This window comes from Oncorhynchus mykiss, chromosome 13 (genome assembly GCF_013265735.2).
Source record: "Oncorhynchus mykiss isolate Arlee chromosome 13, USDA_OmykA_1.1, whole genome shotgun sequence".
Taxonomy (NCBI): Eukaryota; Metazoa; Chordata; class Actinopteri; order Salmoniformes; family Salmonidae; genus Oncorhynchus; species Oncorhynchus mykiss.
In genome coordinates, this window is record NC_048577.1 from 6,226,177 (window position 1) to 6,246,199 (window position 20,023).

General features: G+C 41.6%; 1 protein-coding gene across 2 annotated transcripts in view; it reads right to left on the reverse strand.

Annotated features, from left to right (window-relative positions):
- LOC118938166 (protein NLRC3-like) overlaps positions 1 to 18,437 on the reverse strand; it is a 40,643-nt gene extending 22,206 nt beyond the window's left edge. For both annotated transcript variants that reach the window (XM_036939958.1, XM_036939959.1), the window contains exons 1-4: positions 18,347 to 18,437; positions 9,279 to 9,419; positions 4,567 to 4,641; positions 1,896 to 1,948 (exon numbers count right to left, since the gene is read on the reverse strand). In XM_036939958.1, coding sequence (XP_036795853.1) covers positions 1,896 to 1,948; positions 4,567 to 4,641; positions 9,279 to 9,385 — 235 coding nt within the window. In that variant the 5' untranslated portion in view covers positions 9,386 to 9,419; positions 18,347 to 18,437. The remainder of the gene's footprint in view (positions 1 to 1,895; positions 1,949 to 4,566; positions 4,642 to 9,278; positions 9,420 to 18,346) is intronic.
- Between the last annotated feature and the right edge of the window lie 1,586 nt (positions 18,438 to 20,023).

The window sequence follows — 20,023 nt, forward strand, 5'->3', positions numbered from 1 at the left end:
TACCCTTGTAAAACTGACCATCCTACCAATCTTCGACTTTGGCGATGTCATTTACAAAATAGCCTCCAATACCCTACTCAACAAATTGGATGCAGTCTATCACAGTGCAATCCGTTTTGTCACCAAAGCCCCATATACTACCCACCATTGCGACCTGTACGCTCTCGTTGGCTGGCCCTCGCTTCATACTCGTCGCCAAACCCACTGGCTCCATGTCATCTACAAGACCCTGCTAGGTAAAGTCCCACCTTATCTCAGCTCGCTGGTCACCATAGCATCTCCCACCTGTAGCACACGCTCCAGCATGTATATCTCTCTAGTCACCCCCAAAACCAATTCTTTCTTTGGCCGCCTCTCTTTCCAGTTCTCTGCTGCCAATGACTGGAACGAACTACAAAAATCTCTGAAACTGGAAACACTTATCTCCCTCACTAGCTTTAAGCACCAACTGTCAGAGCAGCTCACAGATTACTGCACCTGTACATAGCCCACCTATAATTTAGCCCTATCAACTACCTCTTTCCCAACTGTATTTAATTAATTTATTTTGCTCCTTTGCACCCCATTATTTTTATTTCTACTTTGCACTTTCTTCCATTGCAAAACTACCATTCCAGTGTTTTACTTGCTATATTGTATTTACCTTGCCACCAAGGCCTTTTTTGCCTTTACCTCCCTTCTCACCTCATTTGCTCACATTGTATATAGACTTGTTTATACTTTATTATTGACTGTATGTTTGTTTTACTCCATGTGTAACTCTGTGTTGTTGTATCTGTCGAACTGCTTTGCTTTATCTTGGCCAGGTCGCAATTGTAAATGAGAACTTGTTCTCAACTTGCCTACCTGGTTAAATAAAGGTCAAAAATAAAATGTCACGACTTCCGCCGAAGTCGGCTCCTCTCCTTGTTCGGACGGCGTTCGGCGGTCGACGTCACCGGCCTTCTAGCCATCGCCGATCCACTTTTCATTTTCCATTTGTTTTGTCTTTGTTTTACACACCTGGTTTCAATTCCCCAATTGCCTGTTCATTATTTAACCCTCTGTTTTCCCCATGGTTTTTGTGCGTGATTGTTTTATGTATGTTCGGTCCGTTATTGTGGGCTCGGTATTACGACATGTTATTGGAATATTTGAGTAAAGTTACTTGTGTTACTCATCTCTGCTGTCCTGCGCCTGACTCCTCTGCACCAGCTACACCCAGACCACTACAATACAAGACCAGTTTAAAATAGAAAATAAATATAAAATATTATAAATAATAATAGATGTAAATAATAGAAAGCTAAAGCTATATTCAGTAGGAAAACCATTACTTCACAAGGAGACCATTTCTGGTGTTCCACCTCAGATACATTACTTCACAAGGAGACCATTTCTGGTGTTTCACCTCAGATACATTACTACATAAGGAGACCATTTCTGGTGTTTCACCTCAGATACATTACTACATAATGAGACCATTTCTGGTGTTTCACCTCAGATACATTACTACATAAGGAGACCATTTCTGGTGTTTCACCTCAGATACATTACTACATAAGGAGACCATTTCTGGTGTTTCACCTCAGATACATTACTTCACAAGGAGACCATTTCTGGTGTTCCACCTCAGATACATTACTACACAAGGAGACCATTTCTGGTGTTTCACCTCAGATACATTACTACACAAGGAGACCATTTCTGGTGTTTCACCTCAGATACATTACTACATAAGGAGACCATTTCTGGTGTTTCACCTCAGATACATTACTTCATAATGAGACCATTTCTGGTGTTCCACCTCAGATACATTACTACATAATGAGACCATTTCTGGTGTTTCACCTCAGATACATTACTTCATAATGAGACCATTTCTGGTGTTTCACCTCAGTCACAGCTTTACTTACCGGTTTCCTCACATATCTTCTCTGTCTCAACATCCTCAAAACGGTGGGCGGATCTGGAACAACAACAAACATGGACACATTGTATATCATGGGTCTCCAAGAGGTCGATCGAAAGCTACCAGTAATAAAATAAACCTGTGTCCCGTTTTTTCTTTCCAAAAAACTTTCATGTTATCACTCTCAGAACGATCTTCTAACCCTCAACCGAGATTGACCCGTCTTGAAGCCTGACTGGCTAGGGTTAGAAGAAAAGAAAGGACAAAGGTCTATAGTTTTTTGCTGGTAGCTTGCGATCGACCTCTTGGAGACCCATGATATACAATGTGTCTCAACCGAGATTGCTCTTCTCTGTGTCATGGAGGCTCTCAGCACTGCCAAAGTTCTCATCCTCCCTAGATCTATCCGCTGCCTTCGACACCTTGAACCATCAGATCCTTCTCTTCACCCTCTCTCTGGGCGTCTCAGCCTCTGCACACTCTTGGATTGCATCCTACCTGACAGGCCGCTCTCACCACGTACTCTCACTACTGGTGTCCCCCAGGGCTCGGTTCTAAGCTATTTCCTCTTTTCTTTTCCTCTTTTCTCTTTACACCAAGTCACTTGGCTCTGTCATATCCTCTCATGGTCTCTCCTATCATTGCTATGTGGATGTCACTCAACGACTTTTCTCCTTCCCCCTTCTGACACCCAGGTGGCGACACACATCTCTGTGTGCCTGGCAGATATCTCAGCTTGGATGTCGGCCAACCACCTCAAGCTCAACGTCGATAAGACAGAGTTGCCTGCCGGCTCCAAGAGCTCTCCATCACGGTTGACAACTCCGCCGTGCCCCCCCCCCAGTGTGTAAAGAATTTTGTCGTGACCCTGGACAACACCCTGTCGTTCTCTGCAAACTTCAAAGCAATGACTTGCTCCTGCAGGTTCATGCTCTACAACATCCATAGAGTATGACCTTTCCTCACACAGGAAGTGGCGCAGGTCCTAATTCAGGCACTTGTCCTCTCCAATCTGCAACTCTCTGTTGGCTGGGCTCCCCGCTTGTCCCCCTGAAGCTAGGACAGCAGAGTGCCTGCCCATCTTCCAAAACATCTGAAACCCTACCTCTTCAAACAGTATCTTAAATAATCCTCCTCCTCACCTCATCCAGTTGCATTCACTAAGACTTTCTCAAATGACTGCCTTGCCTGGTTCACCAACTACTTTGCAGACAGAGTTCAGTGTGTCAAATCGGAGGGTCTCCTGTCCTGACCTCTGGCAGTCTCTATGGGGGTACCACAGGGTTCAATTCTTGGGCTGACTCTTTTCTCTGTATATATCAACGGTGTCGACCTTGCTGCGGGTGATTCCCTGATCCACCGATAATGCAGATGACAAAATGACCTTCAATGCCATACAACACTCCTTCCGTGGCCTCCAACTGCTCTTAAATGCTAGTAAAACCAAATGCATGCTTTTCAACCGTTCGCTGCCTGCACCCGCACGCCCGACTAGCATCACTACTCTGGACGGTTCTGACCTAGAATATGTGGACAACTACAAATACCTAGGTGTCTGGCTAGACTGTAAACTCTCCTTCCAAACACATATCAAACATCTCCAATCCAAAATCAAATCTAGAATGGGCTTTCTATTTCGCAACAAAGCCTCCTTCACTCACGCCGCCAAACTTACCCTAATAAAACTGACTATCCTACCAATCCTCGACTTCGGCGATGTCATCTACAAAATAGCTTCCAATACTCTACTCAGCAAATTGGATGCAGTTTATCACAGTGCCATCCGTTTTGTTACAAAAGCGCCTTATACCACCCACCACTGCAACCTGTATGCTCTAGTCGGCTGGCCCTCGCTATATATTCGTCGCCAGATCCACTGGCTCCAGGTCATCTATAAGTCTATGCTAGGTAAAGCTCCGCCTTATCTCAGCTCACTGTTCACGATAACAACACCCAACCGTAGCACGCGCTCCAGCAGGTATATCTCACTGGTCATCCCCAAAGCCAACACCCCCTTTGGCCGCCTTTCCTTCCAGTTCTCTGCTGCCAGTGACTGGAACGAATTGAAAACATCGCTGAAGCTGGAGACTTACATTTCCCTCACTAACTGTAAACATCAGCTATCTGAGCAGCTAACCGATCACTGCAGCTGTACATAGTCCATCTGTAAATAGCCCACCCAATCTACCTACCTCATCCCCATATTGTTTTTATTTACTATTATGCTCTTTTGCACACCAGAATCACTACTTACACACCATCATCTGCTCATCCAACACTCCAGTGTTAATCTGCTAAATTGTAATTACTATGGCCTATTTATTGCTTTACCTCCTCACGACATTTGCACACTTTATATAGACTTTATTTCTATTGTGTTATTGACTGTACGCTCTGTGTTGTTTCGGGTGGGACTGCTTTGCTTTATCTTGGCCAGGTCGCAGTTGTAAATGAGAACTTGTTCTCAACTAGCTTACCTGGTTAAATAAAGGTGCAATATATTGATTTTTTTAATTAAAAAAATCATCCCTGTGATTGAACACGCAAAGTAAATCAATAAACCCAATTCATTGATTTGTATTATATAATATGTTAACCATAGAAAAATGACTAAATACAATTCAGATGTTTTACTGTCCCCCTCTTCAAAAAGTATCTTAAATAATCGTCCTCACCCGAATATTGGTTCTCTCCCCATCAGGTCGTCTTCAAATTGTGCAGATCCATAAGCGCTGTAATAGCTCTCAGAGCTGTGAGTGAACACAAAGTAAATCAATAAACCCAATACATTGATTGTATTATATAATATATTTACCATAGAAAAACACCTATATACAATTCAGATATTTTACTGTCCCCCTCTTCAAAAAGTATCTTAAAAAGTCCTCCTCCTCAACCGATGCAGTATCAACCCGGTGTATATACTAAATCCATGAGGTGTGAGCACTGTGAGTGAACACATAGTAAATCAATAAACCCAATATATTGATTTGTTTTATATAATAATCCTCCACCTCACCTGAACCAGTACTTGCACTTGACCCCTCCCCAAACACAATATCTGCCAATTAATTTCCAGCAATATTGCTCCTGTGTCTGTGTGGTGCGCACGTCTGTCTATCACTCCCTGTGTAGCCAGTTGATGTGAACTTTATCAAAACTCTTCTCAATTAAATGTTAACTGCGAAGTAGGCTTACCTGGCAGAAGTCTATCATGAGTAAATATATCATTTGTTGTTTGCAAACTTGACCGTGAAGTGATCAGCAGCAGTACAGAACCATCGTGAGACCGGCACATTAGACACCACATTCCTCACTATACTATGCTCAGTTAAAGGGGAATTACACAAACGAAATATATTTATGTTTTAGTTTTCTTCCAGACTTGTCTTCTGGTGTGATTTAAGCATTGACATGGAATCTGAACGTTGACATGGAATCAGAACGTTGACATGGAATCAGAACGTTGACATGGAATCTGAACGTTGACATGGAATCAGAACGTTGACATGGAATCAGAACGTTGACATGGAATCTGAACGTTGACATGGGATCAGAACGTTGACATGGAATCTGAACGTTGACATGGAATCTGAACGTTGACATGGAATCTGAACGTTGACATGGAATCTGAACGTTGACATGGAATCTGAACGTTGACATGGGATCTGAACGTTGACATGGAATCTGAACGTTGACATGGAATCTGAACGTTGACATGGAATCAGAACGTTGACATGGGATCAGAACGTTGACATGGAATCAGAACGTTGACATGGGATCAGAACGTTGACATGGGATCTGAACGTTGACATGGAATCTGAACGTTGACATGGAATCTGAACGTTGACATGGAATCTGAACGTTGACATGGAATCTGAACGTTGACATGGAATCTGAACGTTGACATGGAATCAGAACGTTGACATGGGATCAGAACGTTGACATGGAATCTGAACGTTGACATGGAATCTGAACGTTGACATGGAATCTGAACGTTGACATGGAATCAGAACGTTGACATGGGATCAGAACGTTGACATGGAATCTGAACGTTGACATGGAATCTGAACGTTGACATGGAATCTGAACGTTGACATGGAATCTGAACGTTGACATGGGATCAGAACGTTGACATGGAATCAGAACGTTGACATGGAATCTGAACGTTGACATGGAATCAGAACGTTGACATGGAATCTGAACGTTGACATGGAATCAGAACGTTGACATGGAATCTGAACGTTGACATGGAATCTGAACGTTGACATGGGATCAGAACGTTGACATGGAATCTGAACGTTGACATGGAATCTGAACGTTGACATGGGATCAGAACGTTGACATGGGATCAGAACGTTGACATGGAATCTGAACGTTGACATGGGATCAGAACGTTGACATGGAATCTGAACGTTGACATGGAATCTGAACGTTGACATGGAATCTGAACGTTGACATGGGATCAGAACGTTGACATGGAATCTGAACGTTGACATGGAATCTGAACGTTGACATGGAATCTGAACGTTGACATGGAATCTGAACGTTGACATGGGATCAGAACGTTGACATGGAATCTGAACGTTGACATGGGATCAGAACGTTGACATGGAATCTGAACGTTGACATGGAATCTGAACGTTGACATGGAATCTGAACGTTGACATGGAATCTGAACGTTGACATGGAATCTGAACGTTGACATGGAATCTGAACGTTGACATGGAATCTGAACGTTGACATGGGATCAGAACGTTGACATGGAATCTGAACGTTGACATGGAATCTGAACGTTGACATGGGATCAGAACGTTGACATGGAATCTGAACGTTGACATGGAATCTGAACGTTGACATGGAATCTGAACGTTGACATGGAATCAGAACGTTGACATGGGATCAGAACGTTGACATGGAATCTGAACGTTGACATGGAATCTGAACGTTGACATGGAATCTGAACGTTGACATGGAATCTGAACGTTGACATGGGATCAGAACGTTGACATGGAATCAGAACGTTGACATGGAATCTGAACGTTGACATGGAATCTGAACGTTGACATGGAATCAGAACGTTGACATGGAATCTGAACGTTGACATGGGATCAGAACGTTGACATGGAATCTGAACGTTGACATGGGATCAGAACGTTGACATGGAATCTGAACGTTGACATGGAATCTGAACGTTGACATGGAATCAGAACATCCCATTTCATTTTTTTCTATATGAACAATTGTAAATTTGAAAGTGAAAAACAAAAACTGAAAATAAAATATTTGGGATGTTTTTTTATAGTTCCCCCCTTAGTTTTATTAACCATTATTTTGCCATGTACAGTGGGGCAAAAAAGTATTTAGTCAGCCACCAATTGTGTAATTTTCATCATAGGTACACTTCAACTATGACAGACAAAATGAGAAAAAAAATCCAGAAAATCACATTGTAGGATTTTGAATGAATTTATTAGCAAATTATGGTGGAAAATAAGTATTTGGTCAATAACAAAAGTTTCTCAATACTTTGTTATATACCCTTTGTTGGCAATGACAAAGGTCAAATGTTTTATGTAAGTCTTCACAAGGTTTTCACACACTGTTGCTGGTATTTTGGCCCATTTCTCCATGCAGATCTCCTCTAGAGCAGTGATGATTTGGGGCTGTTGCTGGGCAACACGGACTTTCAACTCCCTCCAAAGATGTTCTATGGGGTTGAGATCTGGAGACTGGCTAGGCCACTCCAGGACCTTGAAATGCTTCTTACGAAGCCACTCCTTCGTTGCCCGGGCGGTGTGTTTGGGATGATTATCATGCTGAAAGACCCAGACACATTTCATCTTCAATGCCCTTGCTGATGGAAGGAAGTTTTCACTCAAAATCTCACGATGCATGGCTCTATTCATTCTTTCCTTTACACGGATCAGTCGTCCTGGTCCTTTTGCAGAAAAACAGCCCCAAAGCATGATGTTTCCACCCCCATGCTTCACAGTAGGTATGGTGTTCTTTGAATGCAACTCATTCTTTGTCCTCCAAACACGACGAGTTGAGTTTTTACCAAAAAGTTATATTTTGGTTTCATCTGACCATATGACATTCTCCCAATCTTCTTCTGGATCATCCAAATGCTCTCTAGCAAACTTCAGACATGTACTGTCTTAAGCAGGGGGACACGTCTGGCACTGCAGGATTTGAGTCCCTGGCGGCGTAGTGTGTTACTGATGGTAGGCTTTGTTACTTTGGTCCCAGCTCTCTGCAGGTCATTCTCTAGGCCCCCCCGTGTGGTTCTGGGATTTTTGTGATCATTTTGACCCCACGAGGTGAGATCTTGCGTGGAGCCCCAGATTGAGGGAGATTATCAGTTGTCCTGTATGTCTTCCATTTCCTAATAATTGCTCCCACAGTTGATTTCTTCAAACCAAGCTGCTTACCTATTGCAGATTCAGTCTTCCCAGCCTGGTGCAGGTCTACAATTTTGTTTCTGGTGTCCTTTGACAGCTCTTTGGTCTTGGCCATAGTGGAGTTTGGAGTGTGATTGTTTGAGGTTGTGGATAGGTGTATTTTATACTGATAACAAGTTCAAACAGGTGGCATTAATTTTTTTATTTTTTATTTTACCTTTAAGTCAGGCAAGTCAGTTAAGAACAAATTCTTATTTTCAATGACGGCCTAGGAACAGTGGGTCTGTTCAGGGGCAGAACGACAGATTTGTACCTTGTCAGCTCGGGGGTTTGAACTTGCAACCTTCCGGTTTCTAATCCAACGCTCTAACCACTAGGCTACCCTAGTAACAAATGGAGGACAGAGGAGCCTCTTAAAGAAGTAGTTACAGGTCTGTGAGAGCCAGAAATCTTGCCTGTTTGTAGGTGACCAAATACTTATTTTCCACCATAATTTGCAAATAAATTCATTAAAAATCCTACAATGTGATTTTCTGGAATTTTTTTCTCATTTTGTCTGTCATAGTTGAAGTGTACCTATGTTGAAAATTACAGGCCTCTCATATTTTTAAGTGGGAGAACATGCACAATTGGTGGCTGACTAAATACTTTTTTGCCCCACTGTATATTAACATTAACAAAAAATTACATTATCTTGGACACTAAGGACCAGGGGAAGAGTTGATAACATAGATCACTACTTTCTCTCTAAGGACCAGGGGAAGAGTTGCAGGGGAGAGGAGAAGTGAAGAATGTGCCTATTTGAAAGCCAGAAAACAATGAGTAGCTCAAGACATGTTACATATCTTATGCTAAAGCTGAGACCCCTTTTGTATATACAGTATCTGGTAATACCTCCCCCTGTGTCCTCATCATGGTACTACAACATTGAGACCCCACATCTCTTCCCTGAGCGTCTCCACCTGACAGAGGGAGTGCTCTACCTATATATCGGACGTAAGACAGGGTGAGTGCTCCCCTCTTCTCCCCGCCTTGAGACAGAGTGAGTGCTCTCCTCTTCTCTGGTCCTTTTGGTGCAGTTGCTCCCCATCTCTTTGTCTCTACAGAGTCTTGATCTAGGAGACCTGTGAGTGAACACATAAAACTACATGTGTTATTGTTATTGGACTCAATTATTTGAATTGTATTGTTTTTAAAACCTAAATTAAAACATACAAAATACAACTGCAGGTGTTGAAAAGCATCAGCCATAGTCATATTTCTGTCAGGTTTTTCAACCCCTTCTGAGACGACGTCATTGGTCACAACAGAAAACTTTTTGCAATGAAAACAAGAGTTTCTCATTGGACAAATTTGGGTTAGTCCCTCAATATCAAAAGTACTGCTTCCATCCTCTCCTCGTTCTAGAACACTAAGAACACTAGAACTCTACCCAGATCTAGAACACTAGAACTCTATTCTGGTCTCAAACCAGGGACCCTCTGAACACGTCGACAACTGTCATCCACAAATAATCGTTACCATAGAGAATGATAGAGGACTCTTGGGCCCAAAAGCTTGTTTTAGCATGGGGACCGCCATTTAGGACTTTCACAATTTTGAAGTAGTCAACTGGGTGGGACTTCCTATTGGTTAAGAGGAATGATCACATAATTCCATCCAGGTCACTGGGAGGGATCAGCCAACCTTGGCTTTATACCTGTTCAAACAACACACTCCAGGTGGCAGTGTGCACTCTTTCAGTTTGTTTACCAACTCAGAAAAGTAGTGGAAGACAATTGACCTCTTCAAAATAGATATGGCCTCAATGGTGCTGCCCATACTCTCACAGACGCCAATGGGCCAGATACAATGATGTGATATGTATCTACGTCTAGACTTGTTACCTATCCCTCCACTAAGCTGCGACTCATGCAGAACAAGGGTAATCAGTACTTCTAGGTCTCAAAGCGGGTGACGTCACTGATTGAACACTACTAGTGTGCACCGCTAACTAGCTAGCCATTTCACATCAGCTACAATCACACATAATGTAACAGAACAAGAATAGATTGACTCATTATGATAAAGGGAAGGAATAGTTCTGGGTTCCTATAATATATTCTCTAAAAGCCTAGTATTTGAAGTTGTTTATCAACTTGAGTTTTAGCTGCGTGTGGTCACAGCATATCAAATTTAAATCACCACACTGTTCATGCCTGACAGACAGTTTGTTCGTTTCCCATAACTCAGAGCAGTCACCTTTCCAACCCAGACATACTGCAGCATTTTAACTATGAGGAATTTGTGTGTGTTGGAAGAATTGAGATTGGAGTTTGAGTCAAGCTTCAAGGATATGAAGGAGTTTTTCCACTTCATTGAGAACCCCTTTCATGTGCCAGTGTCATCTCTGACCCCAGTCATCACAGCCCTCTGTCCTGACCGTGCTGGAATAGAGAGTGAGATAGTGTCATCTCTCACCCCAGTCATCACAGCCCTCTGTCCTGACCGTGCTGGAATAGAGAGTGAGATTGGGGTCAGAGATGACACTGTCATCACAGCCCACTGCCCTGAACGTGCTGGAATAGAGAGCGAGATAGTGTCATCTCTGACCCCAGTCATCACAGCCCTCTGTCCTGACCGTGCTGGAATACAGAGTGAGATAGTGTCATCTCTGACCCCAGTCATCACAGCCCTCTGTCCTGACCGTGCTGGAATACAGAGTGAGATAGTGTCATCTCTGACCCCAGTTATCAGAGCCCTCTGTCCTGACCGTGCTGGAATAGAGAGTGAGATCGTGGAGCTGCAGGCAAATGGCACATTGCAAGGTGAACTAAGATCAGGTGTCACCCATTTCTGGAGCCTTGTGTCAGACACAGAGTAACCACTTCTGAAGCAGTGTGTGCAAAAGGTCACATTTTTTGTCAGCACTTATTCATGTGAAGCAACATTTTCAACAATATACATTGTGAAACCAAAACAGAGAAACAGACTAGCCAATGCCGATTTCCTCACAAGGGTAGCAACAACAGACTATACATTTAGAATGAATTCAGTCAAGGAGCAGAAGGACATTTTCACTCATCCAACTACTGAGGTAACCCTTAATATGGGTTGTATATATGTGATGTAGCCTATTTCATGTGTGTATGTTGATATTTGTGATGTGCTGTACATCAACTCAATTGCATTTGCTCTATTGCTCTGAATTTGCTCTCAATTGATAATTGATAATATTGGAAGAAAGAGTACAACAAATTAAAGATCTGTGCGGCCTTCACTGATTGTCTCAACCCAAAGTGTCCCCCTTACAAAACCTAGTGTGTAACACTGGCCTACTGCGATAAAGCATAGAAGCCATGTATGCCCAGTTCAGCACCATGGCCACCCACCTCACTGTGTAGTAAGGCACTCTGCCCGACAGATGGATTTTTGTTTTATTTCATTTCAAGACTGAGATAGATATATATATATATATATAGCTCGGGGCGGCAGCGTAGCCTAGTGGTTAGAGCGTTGGACTAGTAACCGGAAGGTTGCGAGTTCAAACCCCCGAGCTGACAAGGTACAAATCTGTCGTTCTGCCCCTGAACAGGCACCCACTGTTCCCAGGCCGTCATTGAAAATAAGAATGTGTTCTTAACTGACTTGCCTGGTTAAATAAAGGTAAAATAAAAAAATAAAAAATATATATACAGTGCCTTGCGAAAGTATTCGACCCCCTTGAACTTTGTGACCTTTTGCCACATTTCAGGCTTCAAACATAAAGATATAAAACTGTATTTTTTTGTGAAGAATCAACAACAAGTGGGACACAATCATGAAGTGGAACGACATTTATTGGATATTTCAAACTTTTTTAACAAATCAAAAACTGAGAAATTGGGCGTGCAAAATTATTCAGCCCCTTTACTTTCAGTGCAGCAAACTCTCTCCAGAAGTTCAGTGAGGATCTCTGAATGATCCAATGTTGACCTAAATGACTAATGATGATAAATACAATCCACCTGTGTGTAATCAAGTCTCCGTATAAATGCACCTGCACTGTGATAGTCTCAGAGGTCCGTTAAAAGCGCAGAGAGCATCATGAAGAACAAGGAACACACCAGGCAGGTCCGAGATACTGTTGTGAAGAGGTTTAAAGCCGGATTTGGATACAGAAAGATTTCCCAAGCTTTAAACATCCCAAGGAGCACTGTGCAAGCGATAATATTGAAATGGAAGGAGTATCAGACCACTGCAAATCTACCAAGACCTGGCCGTCCCTCTAAACTTTCAGCTCATACAAGGAGAAGACTGATCAGAGATGCAGCCAAGAGGCCCATGATCACTCTGGATGAACTGCAGAGATCTACAGCTGAGGTGACACACCAAACATGTGGAAGAAGGTGCTCTGGTCAGATGAAACCAAAATTGAACTTTTTGGCAACAATGCAAAACGTTATGTTTGGCGTAAAAGCAACACAGCTGAACACACCATCCCCACTGTCAAACATGGTGGTGGCAGCATCATGGTTTGGGCCTGCTTTTCTTCAGCAGGGACAGGGAAGATGGTTAAAATTGATGGGAAGATGGATGGAGCCAAATACAGGACCATTCTGGAAGAAAACCTGATGGAGTCTGCAAAAGACCTGAGACTGGGACGGAGATTTGTCTTCCAACAAGACAATGATCCAAAACATAAAGCAAAATCTACAATGGAATGGTTCAAAAATAAACATATCCAGGTGTTAGAATGGCCAAGTCAAAGTCCAGACCTGAATCCAATCGAGAATCTGTGGAAAGAACTGAAAACTGCTGTTCACAAATGCTCTCCATCCAACCTCACTGAGCTCGAGCTGTTTTGCAAGGAGGAATGGGGAAAAAATGTCAGTCTCTCGATGTGCAAAACTGATAGAGACATACCCCAAGCGACTTACAGCTGTAATCGCAGCAAAAGGTGGCGCTACAAAGTATTAACTTAAGGGGGCTGAATAATTTTGCACGCCCAATTTTTCAGTTTTTGATTTGTTATAAAAGTTTGAAATATCCAATAAATGTCGTTCCACTTCATGATTTTCAACTTGTTGATTCTTCAAAAAAATACAGTTTTATATCTTTATGTTTGAAGCCTGAAATGTGGCAAAAGGTCGCAAAGTTCAAGGGGGCCGAATACTTTCGCAAGGCACTGTATGTATAAAAGAAAGAGATGGATACAAAGTGTCACGTTCTGACCTTAGTTCCTTTGTTTTGTCTTTTGTTTTAGTATGGTCAGGGCGTGAGTTGGGTGGGTTGTCTATGTTAGTTTGTCTATGATTTTCTATTTATGTGTTTAGACTGATATGGTTCTCAATCAGAGGCAGCTGTCAATCGTTGTCCCTGATTGAGAACCATATTTAGGTAGCCTGTTTTCAATTCTGTTTTGTGGGTGGTTATTTCCAGTCTTTATGTGTCTGCACCAGACAGAACTGTTTTGGTTGTTTCTTTGTTGTTTGTTATTCAGTGTTCAGTTTACTTTATTAAAAAGATGAACACGTACCACGCTGCACATTGGTCCTCCTCTCTTTCTCCCGACGACAGCCGTTACACAAAGAGAGACGGCATCAAAAGCGTCTCTGCCCGTTCAAAGCAGCACTCCGAGAGAGAATAGGTAGTGCATTTTAAGGTAGATTTTCACATTTTGGAGAATAATAAAGAGCTTCTCTTGTGTTTTTATCCACTCTAAGATGTACTTTCACTTAGACAAGGATGGCACACATTTCCATGACTGATCAACACTTGTTTTCTCATGTCTCTCTACTTGTTCCTCTGCAGCAGACATATGGTGAGCAATATGTTTGGAACATCAAATCGCAATAAAATCCCAGTGTTGAATCACAATACATATAGAATCCTGAGAATCACAATACATATAGAATCCTGAGAATCACAATACATATATAATCCTGAGAATCACAATACGTATATAATCCTGAGAATCACAATACGTATATAATCCTGAGAATCACAATACATATAGAATCCTGAGAATCACAATACGTATAGAATCCTGAGAATCACAATACATATAGAATCACTATACGTATAGAATCCTGAGAATCACAATGCGTATATAATCACTATACGTATAGAATCCTGAGAATCACAATGCGTATATAATCACTATACGTATAGAATCACAATACATATAGAATCACAATACATATAGAATCCTGAGAATCACAATACGTATAGAATCACAATACATATAGAATCCTGAGAATCACATTATATATCGTATTGGCACCAGAGTATGGTGATAATATTGTATGGTGAGGTCCCTGGCAATTCCCTAAACCAGGTTTGGTAAATGTAGGCGATCAGTAAGCTCAGTAGCTCCTGCAGCCCTCCAGCAGTGATTTGTCAAACCAGCCCCTCGTCCCTAAAAACTTACTTGGAGGGCCCTCCGTTGTCACGTTGCTGACGAAATTGAGGGTGACTTCCATCGAGTACAGTATCGTACAGTAGAGTTTAGTGTAGTACATTAGAGTTGAGTAGACTACAGTAGAGTGCAACACAGCACACTATACTGTACTCTACTGTCCTGAACTATACTCTACTGTCCTGAACTATACTCTACTGTCCTGAACTATACTCTACTGTGCTGAACTATACTCTACTGTCCTGAACTATACTCTACTGTCCTGAACTATACTCTACTGTCCTGAACTATACTCTACTGTCCTGAACTATACTCTACTGTCCTGAACTATACTCTACTGTCCTGAACTATACTCTACTGTCCTGAACTATACTCTACTGTCCTGAACTATACTCTATTGTCCTGAACTATACTCTATTGTCCTGAACTATACTCTATTGTCCTGAACTATACTCTACTGTCCTGAACTATACTCTACTGTCCTGAACTATACTCTATTGTCCTGGACTATACTCTATTGTCCTGAACTATACTCTATTGTCCTGAACTATACTCTACTGTCCTGAACTATACTCTACTGTCCTGAACTGTACTCTACTGTCCTGAACTATACTCTACTGTCCTGAACTATACTCTACTGTCCTGAACTATACTCTACTGTCCTGAACTATACTCTACTGTCCTGAACTATACTCTACTGTCCTGAACTATACTCTACTGTCCTGGACTATACTCTATTGTCCTGAACTATACTCTATTGTCCTGAACTATACTCTACTGTCCTGAACTATACTCTACTGTCCTGAACTATACTCTACTGTCCTGGACTATACTCTACTGTCCTGGACTATACTCTACTGTCCTGAACTATACTCTACTGTCCTGAACTATACTCTACTGTCCTGAACTATACTCTACTGTCCTGAACTATACTCTGCTGTCCTGAACTATACTCTACTGTCCTGGACTATACTCTGCTGTCCTGAACTATACTCTGCTGTCCTGAACTATACTCTACTGTCCTGAACTATACTCTGCTGTCCTGAACTATACTCTACTGTCCTGAACTATACTCTACTGTCCTGAACTATACTCTACTGTCCTGAACTATACTCTGCTGTCCTGAACTATACTCTACTGTCCTGGACTATACTCTACTGTCCTGAACTATACTCTACTGTCCTGGACTATACTCTACTGTCATGGACTATACTCTGCTGTCCTGAACTATACTCTACTGTCCTGGACTATACTCTACTGTCCTGAACTATACTCTACTGTCCTGAACTATACTCTACTGTCCTGAACTATACTCTACTGTCCTGGACTATACTCTACTGTCCTGGACTATACTCTACTGTCCTGAACTATACTCTACTGTCCTGAACTATACTCTACTGTCCTGAACTATACTCTACTGTCCTGAACTATACTCTACTGTCCTGAACTATACTCTGCTGTCCTGGACTATACTCTACTGTCCTGGACTATACTCTGCTGTCCTGAACTATACTCTGCTGTCCTGAACTATACTCTACTGTCCTGAACTATACTCTGCTGTCCTGAACTATACTCTACTGTCCTGAACTATACTCTACTGTCCTGAACTATACTCTACTGTCCTGAACTATACTCTGCTGTCCTGAACTATACTCTACTGTCCTGGACTATACTCTACTGTCCTGAACTATACTCTACTGTCCTGGACTATACTCTACTGTCATGGACTATACTCTGCTGTTCTGAACTATACTCTACTGTCCTGGACTATACTCTACTGTCCTGAACTATACTCTACTGTCCTGAACTATACTCTAGTGTCCTGAACTATACTATACTGTCCTGAACTATACTCTACTGTCCTGAACTATACTATACTGTCCTGAACTATACTCTACTGTCCTGAACTATACTCTACTGTCCTGAACTATACTCTACTTTTCTTTACTGCAGGGTTCATACACATTTTGAATGACGGAATTTCATGACTTTAAACCAAATTCGCATGACCAACAATTGGCTGTGTTTATATGTACGTATAAATGTTTTAGCATAAATGTGGTATTGACAGTGGGAGGCTGCTCTCTGATCCCGTGTAGCCTTACCATCTCCTGTCGTTGTGCAAGACACTTAACCACTGACAAAGTACAGTACTGTTCGGCAACTGAATAAAACACATGTTGTCAACCCTCAGTCTGGAGAGCTACTGGGTGAAGACTTTTGACACATCAGAGCCAATGTGTCAACGTCTGGTTGAGCAGCTCATTTTTAAAAGAGGGTTTGTTAGAAGGGGACTGGAATAAAAGCCTGCACACCATTAGCTCTCCTGGAGGATGGTTGACCAGCCTTAAAACATTAACATTATAACCAAACACGTTTTATGCCTTTTTAAATAATTAATTAATTACATATATCAAAGATCAAATGGCTATGGTAGGCTACAAATATTTTTATTTAGCTGAAGTAAGCCCACATATTTTCTGGAAATGTACCTTTTCTTGTTTAGTCATATTTATCTTAGCTACCTTAGAAGTGTTTACTTTGCAGGGTGATTAGCGAAATACGTTTTGAATCCACATAATCCAAAAGAAAGGCTACATCTAATCTTTTTTCCTAAAATTAATGTTCACGATTCACAAATAATGTTGATTCAAATGATTAAATTCAATGCGATTGAACCGAATCCTAACTAATACGATGGCGAAGTAAATCGTTTGTTTCGTCAAAAATAATCGTTGAAATTAATCATATGAATCGTTCAAAAAAGTTAAACAACTTTGTTTTTGGGGACATGACGAAAACAAGAATACATGCTGACAATGATTAACTAGAGTGTACAATATCTGTTTTTGAATTGACTACCTAGTTAATCTTTCCTCTATCATATTTTATAGGCCAGGCCTACCCGCTGCAACGGCCCACTCGTCTCGCACTACACAGTTGATGCGCGCAAACACAGTGCAATTCCGATCCTGGCTGATATGCTGATTTTAATTTGATTGCTAAAATATTTTACAACTGTGCCTAAATAAATTACATTAAATAAATGATTGTATTCATTTCCATTACTTTTCCAAAACTTTCAGGAGTTGATCATTTTCTAGGATTTTCATGACCATACGAACTGTACTCTGCTCTACTGTACTGTATGTATCATACTGGCAGCCGGTCCGGAAAGGACAACAAAAAACTAAAACATTAAAAAGGAAATCCTTAGTGGGTTTGCACCATACCAGCCCGTTTTGCAACGTAGCATTAACAGTTCACTCAAAACTGTGTACAAAAAAAAGTGGCAAATGGTTTCCGTTGCAAAACGTTTTGTTACCGTGAGCACTAATAAATGCATCTCGGTTTTGAGGAAGTTGAGTTGCTAGGCTTTTCACATTTCATGGCTCCTCACTTTCACACAACACATTTGTCCTCGTGAAAAGCGTTAGAAACAACTGTAGATTCGAAAAGGAAATGTTTGTTTGTAGTTTGTTGTATTTTCTAACCAGTTTTGAGAAGCCACTGATAGGTCTATAAAAAAGAGGCGCTCTCTCGTTGGAGACAGACAGGGAAGGAATTCTGCGCATCAAATTAGCATTCTTAAGGAAAGCATTATACAGTAACGCTTTGTCCCAAAAACATTATCATCTACTTTATGAATACACATAACAATGGTCGTCTTACCTTGTATCTCTCGCTCAACAGAAACAGTTCGATCATCCCGTTCTCCAAAATTACTTTCGTTTTTTAATTCATTTACATATCCGGTTCAGCCTCCTCAACAAACAAAAAAAAAAACATTTTTTTTATTTAACCTTTATTTAACTAGGCAAGTCAGTTAAGAACAAATTCGTATTTACAATGACGGCCAACACCGGCAAAACCCGGACCACGCTGGGCCAATTGTGCGCCGCGCGCTTTGGGACTTCCAATCACGGCTAGTTGTGATACAGCCTGGATTCGAACCAGGGGGTCTGTAGTGAAGCCTCAAGCACTGAGATGCAGTGCCTGCGCTATTCGGGAGCACTTGATCACCTGTGCAAACCGTAACAAAACGTTTTCCAAAAGAAAACATCAGTTTCTTATTTGACGAATCCAGGTAATCCCGTGTTTGGTGAATAGACCCGAGGCACTAGATAGGATGTATGATATTTATTTTGGTGTCTAGCGCCCCCAAGTGGTTTAGCAGGAAAATACGGCGTGAACCGTTACAGGGAAGATACAGGGAAGATGACTAGGAGACGCCATTGGGCTGTGAAAGGAGGATGAGGATTGTTGGGTGAGACACGGATGCAGTTTGAACCCCGCCCTCTTCAACATAAACATCAACTAATTGGCGAGGGCACTAGAACAGTCTGCAGCACCCGGCCTCACCCTACTAGAATCTGAAGTCAAATGTCTACTGTTTGCTGATGATCTGGTGCTTCTGTCCCCAACCAAGCAGGGCCTACAGCAGCACCTAGATGTTCTGCAGAGATTCTGTCAGACCTGGGCCCTAAGAGTAAATCTCAGTAAGACTAAAATGGGACAAACACCAAATTGAGATTCTGCATGCAGAATTCTGCAAAAACATCCTCTGTGTACAACGTAAAACACCAAATAATGCATGCAGAGCAGAATTAGGCCAATACCCGGTATGAAAATAGCCGTTAAAATCTACAACCACCTACAAGGAAGCGATTCCCAAACCTTCCATAACAAAGCCATCACCTACAGAGAGATGAACCCAGAGAAGAGTCCCCTAAGCAAACTGGTCCACACAAAAAAAAAAAAAACCCAAAGAGCCACAGGACAGCAACACAATTAGACCCAACCAAAAAATGAAGAAAAAAAAATGGAAAGCTGATTGGATTAGCAAAAAGTCATCAACATATGGGCATTTCATATTTATTTCACCCAACTTAAAATAACAAATAAAATCCAACGACATGGTGACATTTTTTGTTGATTTCACGTTGAATTCACATTAGTTGACAACTCAACCAAAATGTAAATCAAAACTGGACGTTGAACTGACGTCTGTGCCCAGTGGGTTAGGTTAAAGCAAAAACACATTAATTACAAGCAAGACAGTACCGCATCCTATATGACAGTCTTTCAGTGTTTTTCCTTGGGCTGTATTAGGTGTACTGTGTGTCCAGAGAGGCTGTACATCTGATTTGGGCTGAGAGTCAGGTGTTACCTTCAACATTGCCTCCTGATCCTTCCACTCCTTCTCCACCTAAAGTACGTTATTCATTATGAGGCAAAGTGTGACTTAGGGCTAGATTCAATCCGGACCACGGAAGATGTGCATTATAGCGTGTTTGACATTTAAAGGTAATTTCTGATTTACCCGACATATGCAGCGTTTAATGTGAA